At 44.1% G+C, this 16,833-nt stretch overlaps 1 protein-coding gene across 4 annotated transcripts in view; it reads left to right on the top strand.

Annotated features, from left to right (window-relative positions):
- Positions 1 to 16,833, top strand: part of LOC126341697 (carboxypeptidase M) — a 532,258-nt gene that overhangs the window by 354,715 nt on the left and 160,710 nt on the right. For all 4 annotated transcript variants that reach the window (XM_050001792.1, XM_050001795.1, XM_050001794.1 and 1 more), the window contains exon 2: positions 9,121 to 9,518. In XM_050001792.1, the coding sequence (XP_049857749.1) occupies positions 9,121 to 9,518 (398 nt within the window). The remainder of the gene's footprint in view (positions 1 to 9,120; positions 9,519 to 16,833) is intronic.

The raw sequence follows: 16,833 nt of genomic DNA, 5'->3' as shown, positions 1-16,833 counted from the left end.
AGTGGGTCCAGGAACACTCTTCTCAGTTTAAACACACCCACTGGCCACCAAACTCTGCAGACATGAACATTGGGTTGAGCATATTTGTGATGCCTTGTAACGTGATATTCAGAAAAGACCTCCACCCCGTCGTACGGATTTATGGACAGCCCTGCAGGATTCATGGTGTCATGGTGTCAATCTCCTCCAGAACTACTTCAGACATTAGTCGAGTCCATGCAACGTCGTGTTGCGCCACTTCTGCGTGCTCGCAAGGGCCGTACACTATATTGTTAGGCAGGTGTACGAGGGCCTTTTTTTTCTCTTCAGTGTATATCAAATGAAATACGAACTCAAACAGATTTTTCTTTCAAGTGTTCAATGTGAGTACCATCTGTCACACATCAAGTCGATAGGCTGGTAGCGGAGGCACATACACATAATGCTTTGTCAACGCCCGAAGGTACAAACTGCATGGCGTGAGACCGTGTGTGAGCTTGGAGGTCATGCAAGACAAGCTCTGTTATTTGGCCCCTTGCGTCCAGTCCAGCGGTCGGTTACATCGCCGTTTAACCAGTCGCGTACTGAGTTATGCCAGTGAGGCAGCGGTCAAAAGTTCTATGGTTCAGCTTCTTCCATTTGAGGAAAGATATTTCTGACAACCTGTTTCGCACGTTACGTTTGTTCGTATTTCCAAGTAGGTGAAATGTCGATTCATCACTGAAGACGACACGATCCATAAAGTCTTCGTCGTCATGGAGCAAAGCTGTCACGTTTCAGTCATGGAGCATGTAACAACTAAAAACGATAAGGATGTGGTTGTAAGAGTCCCCTTTAAAGTCTCCACATACACATCACTAGAATTGCTCATTCATGACTAGCCTTCCGAACAGATTATCTGCGGCTACGCGTGAAAGACTCTCACACGTTCAACACATTCTCCAGTCACTCTTGGGTTTTCCATACTCTTCCCTTTGCGTACAGTTACACAAACAAAACTACGTGAGTTGCTCTATCACCCGATGTATTATTTATAATTATAAATTGAATGTAATAAATTCTTGAAAGCCTTAAATCCCTTGTATTCATTTTGAAACACGCTATCTTCCACAATTTTTGTATTTTCATAGTCCCGTTTCGCCTGATGTCAGGAATACAACGTATGCCACTGCCGAAGAACTACCAGCAGCATGAATGGCTTGCGCTACATAGTCTTATTCTTGAGTGCCTACGATGGAAAGCAGATTCAGTTGTCTACACCACGATTCCTTCTTGGGCTGGAACTTCGGCTCAAGCGATTAGAACCAGAATGCCAATCAACGAGTCAGTAAATTAAGATAAATATTACCCAGTGAGAGAAATTGTCACAAGATGTGGATTGGCTCAGTCCCGCAATGATTCCAGTGATCAGCTAGGCTTTTGACGTCTACAAGCGACTATCATCGCCATTTACTGATCGTATAAATCTAATACTTGGGTTGACGCCATAAGGAAGCTGCTAAATACCATAGGGTCTGAGTGAGATCTCACTCTGCAATCACTACTACAAAACCCGATGGACAATCACGAAACAATAGTTACTTATTGCATCATTTCCACCTACATCTATATCTACAAGCATACTCTGCTAGTCCCCGTAAAGTGTGTTACGGAGGATACTTCAAGTATTATTTCTATTCTATTCACGTACTGAGTTAAGAAAAAATGGCTGTGCATATATTCGATACACGTCCTTGTTTTCATGCTTCCTTCGTGACATACTCATGTGCAGTGATGGAAACAGAATTATCGCGCAGTCTTCCTCGAATATCGACTCAAAATTTTGCCCAACAATGCCTTGAAAGCCGAAACTGGCGTGTAACGCGTGTCAATGACTTTTCCGTTTTTCGCAAAGGTTTGCAGTCCCTGTGGGTTTTATCCTTCAACATGGTTCCACGAGAATAAATGACTCTGAGCATTATGGAACTTAACTTATGAGGTCATCAGTTCCCTAGAACTTAGAACCAATTAAACCTAACTAACCTAAGGACATCACACGCATCTATGCCCGAGGCAGGATTCGGACCTGCGACCGTAGCGGTCGCGCGGTTCCAGACTGTAGCGTCTAGAACCGCTCGGATACTCCGTCCGGCTTCGCGAAGGAAGAATGGAATATTAGGGAAGGGAGAATGGAATATTAGGGGTTAGCGTCCCAACCGACGATGAGGTCATTAGAGCACAAGTTCGGATTGGGGACCGAAATCGGCAGGAACCATCCCGGCATTCACTTTAAGCGATTAAGGGTAATCATGGAAAACGTAGGTCTAGGTAGTCAGCCAGTGATTTGTACCGTCGGCCTCACGCTTGCGTGTTCAAATGGCTCAAATGGCTCTGAGCACTATGGGACTCAACTGCTGTGGTCATCAGTCCCCTAGAACTTAGAACTACTTAAACCTAACTAACCTAAGGACATCACACACATCCATGCCCGAGGCAGGATTCGAACCTACGACCGTAGCAGTCGCACGGTTCCGGACTGCGCGCCTAGAACCGCGAGACCACCGCGGCCGGCACGCTTGCGTGTCCAGATATCACTTTGCCACCTCGCTCAGTGGGAGAATAACATCGCCATTCTTCCAGATATTGGTATCCCTGTTACCTGAGAATCGGTGCTAAATTTTCGTTTGTGCAATACCGTTCTTTTACGATTTTAGGCGTGCGTCTATGAATTCGTTAAAGGGCTGTCATCAGGACTACCTGATACAGACTCCCAACGCTGGAGAAATGATCTAGGGTTCATCATTCTAACTTCTTGCAACCGATTTCATTTACCCCCGTGCCATTTTCCAAGCACCTTTCCTATTTCCCTTCTTTGGAGCATGTTCAATGCTAATTTCTTTTCTGTTGAATGTTCGCATTTCATCACAACGCATTCCCTTCTATTTATAAAAACTTAATCAAACCAATAGCGTATCTTGGTCTACATTTATGGTAAGCAAACCACTGTGAAGCACATGGCACAGGGTACTTTCCCACTGCACCACCTATTAAGACTTCTTTCCATTTCATTCGGCTATGGAACGCGGGAAGAAAAATTGCTAACGTACCTCCGCGCTGTAATTATTCTAATCTTGCCTCCACACTCCCTACGGGAGAGATACGTGAGGGCATTGCAGGTTTTTTTTCTCGAAACTTTGCTCTTTCGAGTGATAGTTAGTTATTATCTTTCTGTGTCTAGCAATTCAGGTTGCTAATGTCCGTGACGCTCTCTCATGGGTCAAACAAATCTGTGAACATTCGTGCTGTCGTTTCTTGCATACATTCAATGTTCCGTCTTTGTCCTAATTTGTATGGGACCCACACAGTTTTACGTTCCTGAACTTTTAAGGCGAGTTCTGAACCTTTACTTCACTTTGAAATCTTATCAATATTTAACTCTATAAGTGAGTAAGTTTTTTTTGTTTTTTTTAAGAGAGTACTTCGTTATATGTAACAGCACTATTTGCGAAACGTGTGGGATTAGTATTAGTACTGTCTGCCTTGCCATTAACAGCAAGAGTACCAAAACAGTTCCCTGCCCCTGATGTTATTTCTAGACCTGTCAATGACTCTCCATCCATGGTAACATGCTACTAAAGTAAAGTGGTATTGAAATGTTGGCTGGTAGGCTTCAAGGGGTACGTTCAGCCGCTTAGTCGGAAAGGGTTTTCTTGCTCCGCAAACAGTGGCCTCTTTCGGTGTGAATATATGAGAGTTGGGTACAGTTGGAGTTACGTTGCTGTTCTGTAACGATGATGGTGGTAGTGCTGGTAATGAGAGGAGAGAAAAGGCGAAACCCAATGCAGGCACACTGGGTACTCCGCTCGAACTGTACCAAGGGGACCGATGGACGTAACGTTCCCACTCATCAAGTCTCACAATCCCTTCCTTCATGAGACACTGCAGAGAGGTTTGCACGCAAAGACTAATTGTCAGCAATTTCACGCCACCACCTCTCTCCCCTTGCCAGTCAAATACTAGCAGTGAAAATTTCATCCACTAACAGGATTCAAAGTGGCTTATCTCCAAGTAGAGTTCCACCGCAAAGGCGTGTGTTAGCGACCTCGGCAGCTGAGACTATTTGGTAACATACTACATTTTTCCTACCGAGAAATCCTCCATACGCCAATAAAGACTGCAAGACAACTATTATAGTTTAGAAACTTTGTCTTCGTCTTCAGGCAGAGTAACTCTTGGCACCAAATTACCCACACTGCCTTCATGCAGTATTTGAGAGTGAGAGCTCTCTGTGACTTCGAACAAACTTTACACACCATTCCAAACTTTTACGAAATTTATTCTCGCTGGCACCCTCCATTAAACAATGAAAGGAAAGAAGTTTAGCACTTACTAAATTTTCGCTGTCCATGCAGTAATGATTCAACTTTAGGCATGACGTTTTAATTTATTATGTCTTTACTACTACGACGGTTATTCGGAAAGTAAGGAACGATAGGTCGCGAAACTGAAAATACATTGAAAATGTGATGAAGCTTTGCACAGATGCGTTGGGCACTGTGTCTAGTACACCCGTCGATCGCATCATGTCGCTCTTTTCAGTTCTGAGCTCACAGTGTCAACGTAAATATGGCTAGGGATTAGCGTCTCCCACCAAGTATGAGGGTCTGGAGAAGTATTTTGCCTGAATCTATGCAATCCACATAACATAACTGCCATGCGGTTCGTTCTACACGACAATTCAAATGGTTCAAATGGCTCTGAGCACTATGGGACTCAACATCTTAGGTCATAAGTCCCCTAGAACGTAGAACTACTTAAACCTACCTATCCTAAGGGCATCACAAACATCCATGCCCGAGGCAGGATTCGAACCTGCGACCGTAGCAGTCCCGCGGTTCCGGACTGCAGCGCCAGAACCGCACGGCCACCGCGGCCGGCCACACGACAATTCTCGGCCGCTCTCTGCAGGGGTAATGAAGATGCTCCTGCAGCGTTCTCGATGGGAAGTGTTTGACCACCCACACTACAGTCCGTAATTGGCTACCCCTGAGGTTCATCTCTGCTCAAATGCACCGCTGGCTATGAAGACAACATTTTGACACAGACAACGAGCTGCAGTCCAGAGTAGAAAATTGTCGAAGAGCACTGGCGGCTGTCTTCTATAACGAGGGAATTGTAAAGTTGCTACAACGCTATGACTGATGTCTGAGCGGCGACCGTGTAGAGAAGTAGCTGGAAGGTGTAGGCAACAGTTCCAAATAAAACAGTTTTGATGTTCATTGTGGTTTCCATTTCGCGACCTATTGTTACTTACTTTCCGAATAGCCCTCGTAATTCTATTCACAACACAGTTTTCTGACAGTGTCCATACATATCACTGAATATACCCACAAAATTATGTCATTGCATGTCCGTAATTCAGCAGATATAACCTCATAAACATAAGATGCATAAAAACTAGTTTTTGCTTAAAATCTTGCGCAACTTAGCCACACTATAGTCATGCAGAGTTTCATAATGAGTACTTCTAACAAAGCTTAACCATAATTTCAAACTTTTTCGAAACTTAAGCTCACGTACTTCCCCTCGCCAAATCTTAACACATTAACTCATCAGGAAAGTAATCAGAGTTTGCAGCTGTTTTATACATGTGAGATCGACTCTTAACAGAAATGGGGATGAGGGGTTTAAAGGATTGTTACTAGCCATTTTGTTGCTGTGCTCCTCTGCTCTTGGGTATTCGGGCAGTGTGTAAGCGCACCACTTGGGTTTTTCTACAGTTCTATTGATGTCTGGATGCATCCAGAGCCGCCGATCTCTCAGTACTGCGGACGATTTGCTTCGATATGTCGATGAATAAAAAAGTTACAAGTGTATATCATCCAAAATACGTGCCTCTTCGCGTGCTGTCATTTGCACAAGGTTGATTTTGAAATCTTGAACCGTTTAAGAAATGTGACTACTGTTATAACCCCATAACTGCCGATTTGCATGGACGGATACACGCGCGTCATGGTCGACAATCTGTCGGGTATAAAAATCAGCCGCGCAGGATTAGCCGAGCAGTCTTAGGCGCTGCAGTCATGGACTGGGCGGCTGGTCCCGGCGAGATTCGAGTCCTCCCGCAGGCATGGCTGTGTATTTTTGTCCTTAGGATAATTTAGGCTAAGTAGGGTGTAAGCTAAGGAACTGATGACCTTAGCAGTTAAGTCCCATAAGTTTTCACACACACTTTTTTTATAAAAATCATTAACTCGAGAGTGAATCGAGATATAGTTCTGCTCTCAGTTTTAAATAAAATTTCGATACATTATCCAAATCTCATACACTGGAAAAATCAATAATATTCAAAGTTTATGCAAAGCCTTTTGCCTCCGCAAAGTCTTTAAAATAACGTGCAATGTTTTACCTAATCTAATGCAGTGCAGTATCTACAACTAATAACGAAAAAGAAATTCAGTTCTTCATCGAGCGAAGATACCTGACTGTAAGATGTGAAAAAATCAGGTTTTTTTTCAGCGAATAGTTATCTTAAAACCGAATGATAAGTATTTCACAGCGGCCGGGAAGCCGTCTCGCAGCACAGGTGGCAACATTTGACGAGCAGTACAGCGACAACAAAGCCACACTCAGCACACAATGCCGAGAACACGTCTGTAGCAGCGAACGGGCTAGTCTAAGATCTGGCGCAGTGTCGAAAGCGTTTGGAATCCGGGCGTCAGGAGTAGGGTCTGGCCGCGGGTAATTGCCGCTACACCGAGCCCCGCCGTGCAGTGTCGGTGGCCACGGCTGCGCAGCCACGCCACATGCATTATGTAGAGCAGCGGCGGCAGGCGGGCCGCGGCGTCTCTGCCCACGCGGCCCGGCCTTGCTCCTGACCCCTGGCTAACTGCTCGCCCCGCATACCGGCCCACGTGCGCTGACCCACTCTGCCGGCACTCGTCTGGCTAACAGACCAGCTGCACGGCTGTGCAGCGACAGTTCGACAGTTACCAGTTCCTGGGAAGAACACCGAAGAAACTTCCAACCTCCCATCGACGCCGCATTTATTAGAGGCAGACTTCTAGCTCAGATGTACGAGAATGATCGAGAAATGGACAGTAGGGCTGTGGATAAAAATCGATATGCATGTCGAAAATATTTTTCCCTTTTCTCCACTACAATATCGAGTGCAGATATTTGTCTTTCTTTTTTTTCACGATTTTCGGCAAATATTTGAAGCCGTACTTTTGAAATTGTAGTAGAACATAATTTTACTTCCACTGTGTGAAGGAGCCTTAATACCTTTTGAACTTTCCATCACGTCCAATCTTTCTCTTTGACTGTGACAAGCAACTATATGTGGCACGAAACAAGTAGTGAGGTTGCACTGGTGGAGGGGGAGGGGGGGGGGGGGGACGGTGGTGTGGATGGAACAACGTGATTTCCGATGTAAAGAAATAGCACACCAGTTTCTATTTTTCACATCGGCATTCTTCAGGAACAGTGGCTAAAAATGATGAACAAAAATCTGTTAACAATGATAGAGTATATGGAATAGGTTCACACATATGTATGTTGCCCTCGATGCGAGTATTCATCAGAGACAAGAGTATTGTGAGGAGGGCTCCGGGGAAGTGTGATAAGAAAAAATGGTTCAAATGGCTCTGAGCACTATGGGACTCAACTGCTGTGGTCATTAGTCCCCTAGAACTTAGAACTACTTAAACCTAACTATCCTAAGGACATCACACACATCCATGCCCGAGGCAGGATTCGAACCTGCGACCGTAGCAGTTGCACGGTTCCGGACTGCGCGCCTAGAACCGCGAGACCACCGCGGCCGGCAAGTGTGATAAGACCGCTATTGTTCTCTATATACATGAATAATGGTTCATATGGCTCTAAGCACTATGGGAGTTAACATCTGAGGTCATCAGTCCCCTAGAACTTAGAACTACTGAAACCTAACTAACCTAAGGACATCACACACGTCCATGCCCGAGGCAGGATTCAAACCTGCGACCGTAGCAGCAGCGCGGTTCCGGATCGAAGCGCCTAGAACCGCTCTGCCACAGCGGCCGGCTACATAAATGATTTGGCGGACAGCGAGGGCAGCAGTCAGTCGTTTTGTAATGGCGCTGTGGTGTGCGGTAAGGCGTCGAAGATGAGGGATCGTAGAAGGGTAGAAGATGTATTAGATAAAATTTATAGGTGGTGTGGTGAATGCAGCTAGCTCTCAATGTAGAAAAATGTAAGTTATGCGAATGAGTAGAAAAAACAAACGCGTAATGTTCGGATACAGCATCACCAGTTTCCTGCTTCACACAGTCATGTCATTTAAACCTCTGAGCACAACTTTTCAAAGCGATATGAAGTGGATCGGGCATGAAAGGATGTGGTAGGGAATGTAAATATTCGGCTTCTTCTTATTGGTAGAATTTTAGAAAAGTGTGCCAGGACGCTGGTGAGACCTATTCCTCAGTATTGCCCAAGAGTTTGGGATCCGTACCAGATCGAATTAAAGGAAGAGATCGAGTCAATTCAGTGGCGGGCTGCTAGATTTGTTACCGAAAAGTTTGAACAACACGCAAGAGTTATGGAGATGCCTGAATGGAAATTTAGAGAAATTTAGAGAATCGATATTTGAAGCTGACTGCGGAACAGTTCTACTGCCACCAACATACATTACGCATAAAGACCACGAATATAAGATGCGAGAAATCAAGGGCGTTGGGTTGGGTTGTTTGGGGGAAGAGACGAAATAGCGAGGTCATCGGTCTCATCGGATTAGGCAAGGACGAGGAAGGAAGTCGGTCGTGCCCTTTCAAAGGAATCATCTCGGCATTTGCCTGGATGGATTTAGTGAAATCAGGATGGCCGGACGCAGAACTCAACCGTCGTCCTCCCGAATGCGAGTCCAGTGTGCTAACCACTGCGCCACCTCGCTCGGTGAGAAATTAAGGCTCCTACGGAGGCATATAGATAGTCGTTTTTCTCCCACTCTTGTTTACGAGGGGAACAGGATAGGAAATGACTATTAGTTGTACAGAGTACCCTATGCCAAGCGCCAAACGGTTGCTTCCGGAGTACCTGTGTAGATGTAGAACTTCATGTCGCTGCTGCTCTACTTGTGCAGTGTCTTGATCATTTGTGTGATCATGTTGCGGTGACGTTTTGCAGGAGCGGCCACGCGATGCGCCCGTCGACGCTGTTCTCGTCGTGCGTGCTGGTGGCGTTCGTGTACCTGCTGGTGTGGGCCGTCGAGGAGGCGATGGGCGCCGGCGTCGCGGCCGCAGCGGAGAGCACGGGCCGTATCGCCTTCCACGGCGACGCCGCACCGGACCTGCTGGTGTCCGCCCCCGACACCGCAGACGACGCCTCCCCCTCCGCCCCCGCCGCGGACGTCGACCTCACCGCCCCCGAGCACGTGCGCGCCGCCTACCGCCAGCACTACGACGGCGACTACACTCTCGACTTCGGCTACCACAACTACGACCGCATGACCAAATTCCTGCGGATGACCTCCGTCAAGTTCCCGACGCTCACCGCTCTTTACTCTATCGGGAAGTCTGTGCAAAGTAAGTACTTCGCTTACACTCTTTTACTTGGTCCTTTCAGCGCTTTAAAATGGCAGCAAACGTTTCTGGTATTTTATGGCTCAACCCATTTGTTTATTACTAGATAAAATCAGTTATGGATTGCGTTCGATAGCTCCCTTGGGTCGTAGTTTACGGACTGACTGTAGTAGACGTTCGACAGCGATGTTACACGAGTCAGTGCGACGCACAAGGTGCCAATGCGCTTCAGTAGTCATCAGTATCATCTGTGTTCGTGGTAATTCTCCATGCTCTCCTTTCTTCTGCCATCCTCCTCAGGTCCGCATAATTTCTGCATCCCTTGATGTCGTCAGTCATCTTGTATTTCTTCCTTCCTTATTCCCATGTCCCATTCAGTTCTTCGTGCCTTCTCGTATATCCTGCAGCAGACTTCTCCTCTCACCAACTCCTTCCAATACTCTTTCATTACTCACTCTTTTCCTCCAGCTTTTTTCTGTCCAGTCTCACCACATCCACATTTCAAATGTTTGTAGTCTTTTTTGTTTTCTCGTCTCGTCTCAGCGCCCATGGTTGTGCCCATAGAGTGCAACACTTCAGACAAAACATTTGGGTAGGGTTTTTCTCAGACTTTTATCCGCTTTGCCTCATAATAATCTCCTCTTTCTATAGAATGCCTCCTTCACTGTACTAATCCGAGTATTCATTTGGCTAGGGTTTTCCTCAGACTTTTATCCGCTTTGCCTCATAATAATCTCCTCTTTCTATAGAATGCCTCCTTCACTGTACTTATCTGAGTATTCATTTCGTTATGGCATCTGAAATACTCATTAATAGTGCTTCCAAGACATTTAAATGCTCTTACTTTGGTAACAATTTTTTTATCTTAGTATTTGCAGTCTCTTTTTACCGAACACGATACTCTTGGTTTTTGCTGTGTCGTGTCTCATCCCATATTCCACAAAAGCTTTATTCAAATCTTTCAGCATTTTGTTTACAGTTCTTTCGCTTTCTGCCAGTAATACCATGTCATCAGCAAATACAACACATTATATTCTCTTTACAGAGTCCTCTTTCTCCTTCTACGTATTTGGCGATAATTTCTTCTAGGTTAAGTGGACCAATAAAATGGAGAGGCACAACCTTATCTAACAGCCCTTCCAATTCTTCCTTCCGATACTTCATTTCCAATCCTTACCCTTACTTCCTTTGTTAATATAGATCCTACACCAATCGCACCTGTTTCCAATCTACTCCTTTCTTCTTTCATATACCCATCGGCCAGTTCCATTGTACACTGTCAAAAGCTTTTTTCACTTGTAACTTCATGTAACAGCAGTGGAGCGACGAATGTGAAAATTTCCCTGTTCCCTAGCAAATGCACTGCGGTAGGGAGAGGAAAATGGTTGTAATGAACTCTGAAGGTGCTGAAAAAGAGCAGATGGAGTATAACAGAAGGGCCTGCAGTTTCAGTTAATCGAAAAATCAAGTTGTTAATACCACAACGGATAGCGTACCAATAACACCACCCCCACTCCATCTCCCTATTATTTGAAGACTCGAACTCCCATTTATAAAACAGCTGATTATTTTACAGCTGAGTTACTCTGGATGATTATAGTCCGGGAAATTTCCGTGGAGTTTTAAGAAAAGCTCGTTTTTCAAACATCTCAATGTTTATGACGTCATATTTCGTGAACTATGCGTCGTACAACTTTATAATTTAGCAGTTGCATTCATAATTTTGCAGTTGCATTCAGTGGACTATGTGGATACTGTCTGAGCAATATGTTACGAATAGGGTTTATAGCAAAGTAGCAACAAAATTAAACATCATGCCTGAAATATTACTGCCTGAACAACGGAAGTGTACTAAGTGGTAAACTATTTTTCGTTTCCTTATTTTTTGAAACGCGCCAGCGAGAAAAAGTTCCGAAAAGATTTGATATTAAGTAAAAATTTTGTTAGAACTCGCTATGAGCTCTTATTCTCAAATACAGGGTGAATACAGTCGCAGTACTTTTCGCTGTGAGTGACACTGCCTTGAGACATATACATAGTTTCTAACTCTGATACTCGAGTTGTTGTGTTAAATGTTTGCCATAAGATTATACGTCCTTATGAGTAGATTATTACAGCATTTTAGAGTCGGTCGATAATTATGAAGTGCTGAAAATCTAATTTTAGTTTCCCCTCGAAGGATTTCAACAGGCAACCTGCAACTGCGATCGGAAGAGCGTTTCAGTTGTTTGCTGATGTCGACGGTTGTTGTGTTTGGGGTAATGAACGGACACATCGAGAGAAAGCAAAATAGTCGTAAAGCTTTCATGTACGTCTGTAGTCCTGAAATCAACACATCACAGTAACGTAGCACGCCTTTAGAGGATCGTTGTCAGAGCGACGTAGCCTGTCCATAAATTACGATAACGTGCGTTAATTCGTCATGACAGCAGGCAGAAGTGCTGCAGCTGTGTCAGGTCAATCCAGTTGACTTCTTTACACTTCTGGATTGGCGTGACACGTCTGCAGCACTCCCGCTGTTGCCGAAAGCGAATTAGCCTACGATATTCCACCTACCTCTCGTAGAGGGCAAAAAATGTCTATTATCATTTAAGTTAAATACAGTCATAAGAATAAAACCGTATCACCATTGGTGCCTTCTAAACTTAAAGAGTAACTATAATTTAACTACCACATCGAAAACTAAATTTACGTCATAGTTTTTTTATTTATTTGCAGTTCCATAGCTGTTAAAACCGAATAAAAATTGTTTCAAAACACAGAGTTGAGTCTGTTCGACGACTCATCGATTTCTGTTACCTAGGAAACTCTATATTTGTTTACGTAGGGTTTCTGAATGTTTTCCCAACAAGGATGTTACGGTAAATACAATTGAATGCTCGCATCCTCTGGATGTATACATTTTTAGATACAATTGTACATACTCTATATTAGATGCTGTAAAGATGTTGTACGCTTGCAAACTGACGAACTGCGTGGCACGTTATCCGATCGATATTACATCTGCTAAGCACAACAAACTTCTATGCCAGTGATCATCTAATTGCGATCCGAATTAGTTTTACTGCGGCCCACGGTTCTCAGTCGCATTTTATAATAATACGCACCCAGTAACTAATAACCGAACGGAAAAATGTCTGCTAACACTAAGAGCTTGTTAAGAGCATTCAGTAGCAAAGCCCAATTTAAAGCAACAAACCGCTATTTCCGCGTTCTGCGTATAGCTCACGATATAATCATACATCCTGTAACAGACGCCGGTACGATCATGTTCTGCAAGGATGGTGGCATTTCGGTCAACGGACAACCATGCTAATGATGATATACATTGGCAATCGCTGCGTATATAGTTACAGACACCTACCAAACTCTGTCCGATGGGAGGCAATAGGAAGAATGGAAACAGGACAGTCGCAAACTGATGTGGCGCAATGGCTTAACGTGAATCGTTCTGTTGTTTCTCGGATGAGGCGACATTTTATAGAGACAGAAGCTCTATCAAGAAGACCAGGGCAGGGCCGACAACGTGTAACATCAGACAGAGAGGACCGTTCTTTGGCCGAAAGGGCACAACAATACCGCCTTAGTACTGAAAGGCAACTGGCATCTGACCACAACATACACTGGACATGTTGTATCGAGGCAAATGGACTACAAAAGGCTTCGGCAGAGTGGCCTTTATTGTCGGAGACCTGCTGTATGTACCTCTATGCGTCTTCACAGAAGAAAACGTCTAGAGTGGAGTCCTCAATATGCGACCTGGACGATCGAACAGTGGGCCAATGTTCTTTTCACAGATGTCCCCATTTCGTCTGGAGAGTGACTGCCGAGGATTCACAACTGAAGGAAAACTATTTCGGGACCCATACTTTGTGGAAAGAGACCGATATCGAGGAGGATACGTAATGATGTGGGCAGGGATTATCTTGATAACTGTAACTTCTCTCCGTGAAACTGTACGGGTGAGACGTCAATGTTTAACTGCTGGCTGGTGTTGTGCCGAAATCATGTGACCTCACGTGCGGTTGTAACGAGGTGCTGTGTGCCCAGACTTCGTACTGCTGGATGATAGTGCTCGACCTCATAGAGCGCGCGTGGTTGATGTTTTCTTGAAAACGGAAGATGATGCACACATTGCGTTGCCCCTGCTCGCTCTTCCAATTTCAATCCAATAGAGCATGTCTGGGGTGCACTATGGAGACGGTTTCCATCACGTCTTCATTCACGAACCATTCTTTAAGATTTGCGAGCAGTTCTGCAGGAGAACGGGCGTTACTGCCTCAACATGAGATTGATGACATCTTTCACAGTCTGCCCCACCGTTGTCAAACCTGTGATGCTGCCGTAGGTGGACACAACCCATACTGCACTTTAACGAGTTGTCAGAATTTGCGCACAAATCCTTTAAGTTGGAGAAAAACGAAGAAGTTTGAGTCTGCCGTTATGCTTGTTGCACTTGCTTACATTCTGTATTCTTTGCATTGTTTCTACTTTACTATCACATGTTTATACTGTTTAGTGTCAAAATAAATGCAGCCTTGCAAAATTTCCAATTGTTGCTGTAATTTTGGAGACCAGTGTATTTATAGAGACAGTAATATGTGAAGGTGTGCTTAATTTTAATAGAGATTGATGAATTCTGAGAGTAGCTAACTACAGCTGACTACTTGGTTCTGGGGCAGTAGGGTCACTGTAGCGTCAGACGATGTGAGAGGGGTAACGTTTTGTTGTTTGTCTTCCAGTATTGACAGCTCGCGGGCAAGTGCGCCTCGTACCGATCAGCTGCTGTAGTGTAAATTTCAAGTGAAAGGAACACAAATTCGTCAGTGCACATTTTGGAGAAGGTCATATTCAAAGGCGGGACATATTTGTACCAAGGAACATGAAATCCAATGAAGGCTGTTGTAAAACAGTGTAATGAGTGGAATAAAAATGACATTAAAACATTTAGTAAATATTTGTGATAGTGTCTCATATTTAAATGCATTATACAGTATCAGTGCAATTTGTGTTGTTAATCAGTTAATAACCATGTCACTCAGGCAACACAACTCTTCGTCAGGCAATTAGGCTCACAATTTTGCAATCGCTAAGAATGGCAGTGATTTGAAAACGAGAACAGTTCCGCAATGCGCATACTTTTAATGATCAGTTCTTGGGTCTGGGATCCGGCGGCCAACTTTAATTACCCTTACAACAGGATCACCACGTACTAATTTATATAAGTTACCATTTAATAACAAGATCCGTAAGCATGCGGCGCGAGGAGCCGCCCAAAAAAAGATTCACGGCCACTGTTCTACACGGAGATAAAAGAGAAACGTCTGTTGCATCATTTGATAATGTAATCACTGCGGCTTTTGATATTCCACTGTTGCAATGCAGACACAGTAAAGATGATGCAGCATGTACACAAATCACCCTTGTTAAATGTGAACGTTGTTACATTTATCTGTGTTTGAACCACTTCACTGAAGTTACTCATAATACACCCACGCAAAACTTTAGCCTTAGCACAAAATTGACCTCGCAGCTACTCAGCATTAAACGAAGATACGTGTCGTGCTTGTGATTACAGTGTTGCCAAACTGCCTTTCCTTTACTTCCATTTTCTACCAAATTATGTACAGGTCGAGAATTTTTACTGTTAGTATGTAAGGAGTCACACTGTGGAGTCTGAGTTTTCAGTTTTGTATTTATTCTATGCATTTCAAAACATGTAACAAATCTGACATACATTTGTGCCCATATTTGATCTGTACCTGTAGCTCTGCAGTGTCATCTGAATCCCGAGGAATGTTATAATTCTGCGTGGATATGAAGTACGAAAAAAGTCATGGGCAACTTTCAACTTTTTTAGTGGGAAAATTGAGCAAATGCTTTTCACATGGTGTGTACTGCGCCTAATTTCTTTACGGAGACTCACATTCCTTCTTTTCTGAATTTAGACGGTCGCAAGAGTCTTGGTTCAAATGAAAAATCGAGCAGTTTTAAAAGTAATATTTGTTTCCATTACAAACAATAATACAAAAACAAATGAGCTCACGTTCGTACAACATTCTTTCAAAGTTCGGTACTAGTTCACGCCTTATTCCTGCTATCGGGCCACATCTTGATCAACCTCCAATCCTACATCCACATCTTGATCTACCTTGCATGAAGTATTCCAAATCAACTAAACGAAGCCGGCCGGATTGGCCGTGCGGTTCTAGGCGCTACAGTCCGGAACCGAGCGACCGCTACGGTCGTAGGTTCGAATCCTGCTTCGGGCATGGATGTGTCTGATGTCCTTAGGTTAGTTAGGTTTAATTAATTCTAAGTTCTAGGCGACTGATGACCTGAGAAGTTAAGTCGCATAGTGCTCAGAGCCATTTGAACCAACTAAACGGAGGAAAGAAACAACAGCAAATCGTTTTTGACCATATTTATATGACGTCCCTTCTCATCCACATCGCCACCCCAAGAGCAGTAGGGGTATTTTACTCCTTCCGCATTTGTAAACAAATGAGGAATCATGTATGTACCAGATCTGGATGGAATTGTTCCATGCGTTTCTGAGGTAAGGCTTTTATGTAGCCCCTTTTCACCCCCACAGTCAATAGTAGGGGTGAAACAGAGAGCTTACTGTCGCAGGATTTTTGTCCAGATAGCAAGTATCGCGTGTCCCTAGTTCAGTAGGAATTGCTTCAGGCATCACAGAGTTATGCTGTTATGTTACTGCCTTTGCACCTTCCCCCTGTCCTCTTCTCTAGATGTGAAATCTCATCGAAATTTTCACCAGTGAGTCAGGCGTTTCTGATGCCTGTTGTTGTTGTTGTGATCCTCAGTCCGAAGATTGGTTTACCTATGGATTCTGTACTATTACCGGTAGTTATCGAATATCTTTACTGGTCAAGGTTTCTCACCGTCACACCCACCCGTAAAGGTGATATGGATATAGTGCCTCCATAGTATTTTTACACAAATATACAAATAATATAAACGATGATCTATGTATGTACAAGGTATTTAGGTACTTCCTTGCCCCGCAGTGCTTCTTTTTGCATATTAAATCATAGGTGTATCAACTTAGGTTGAAACTGATCTAATGGTTTAGATGGAGATGTGGACTGTACACACATACATCCAATGAGTTTTTATAAATATACAGATACTAACAAAACTGGCAATGCTCCTCAATTTTTAAATACGTGTCGGAATTGTATGTATGTCCTAATCTCCTCTTTCTCCCCCCTCTCTCCGTCCGTCACCTCCTCACCCCTCTGTCCCCCTCCTCCTCTCCCCTCTTCCTCTCCGAACCCCCTCCCCCTCTCTCTGT

Source organism: Schistocerca gregaria, chromosome 1, assembly GCF_023897955.1.
Source record: "Schistocerca gregaria isolate iqSchGreg1 chromosome 1, iqSchGreg1.2, whole genome shotgun sequence".
In the NCBI taxonomy this organism is placed as follows: Eukaryota; Metazoa; Arthropoda; class Insecta; order Orthoptera; family Acrididae; genus Schistocerca; species Schistocerca gregaria.
The sequence above is the reverse complement of the archived record's forward strand: the minus strand, read 5'-3'. Positions and strand labels throughout refer to the sequence as shown.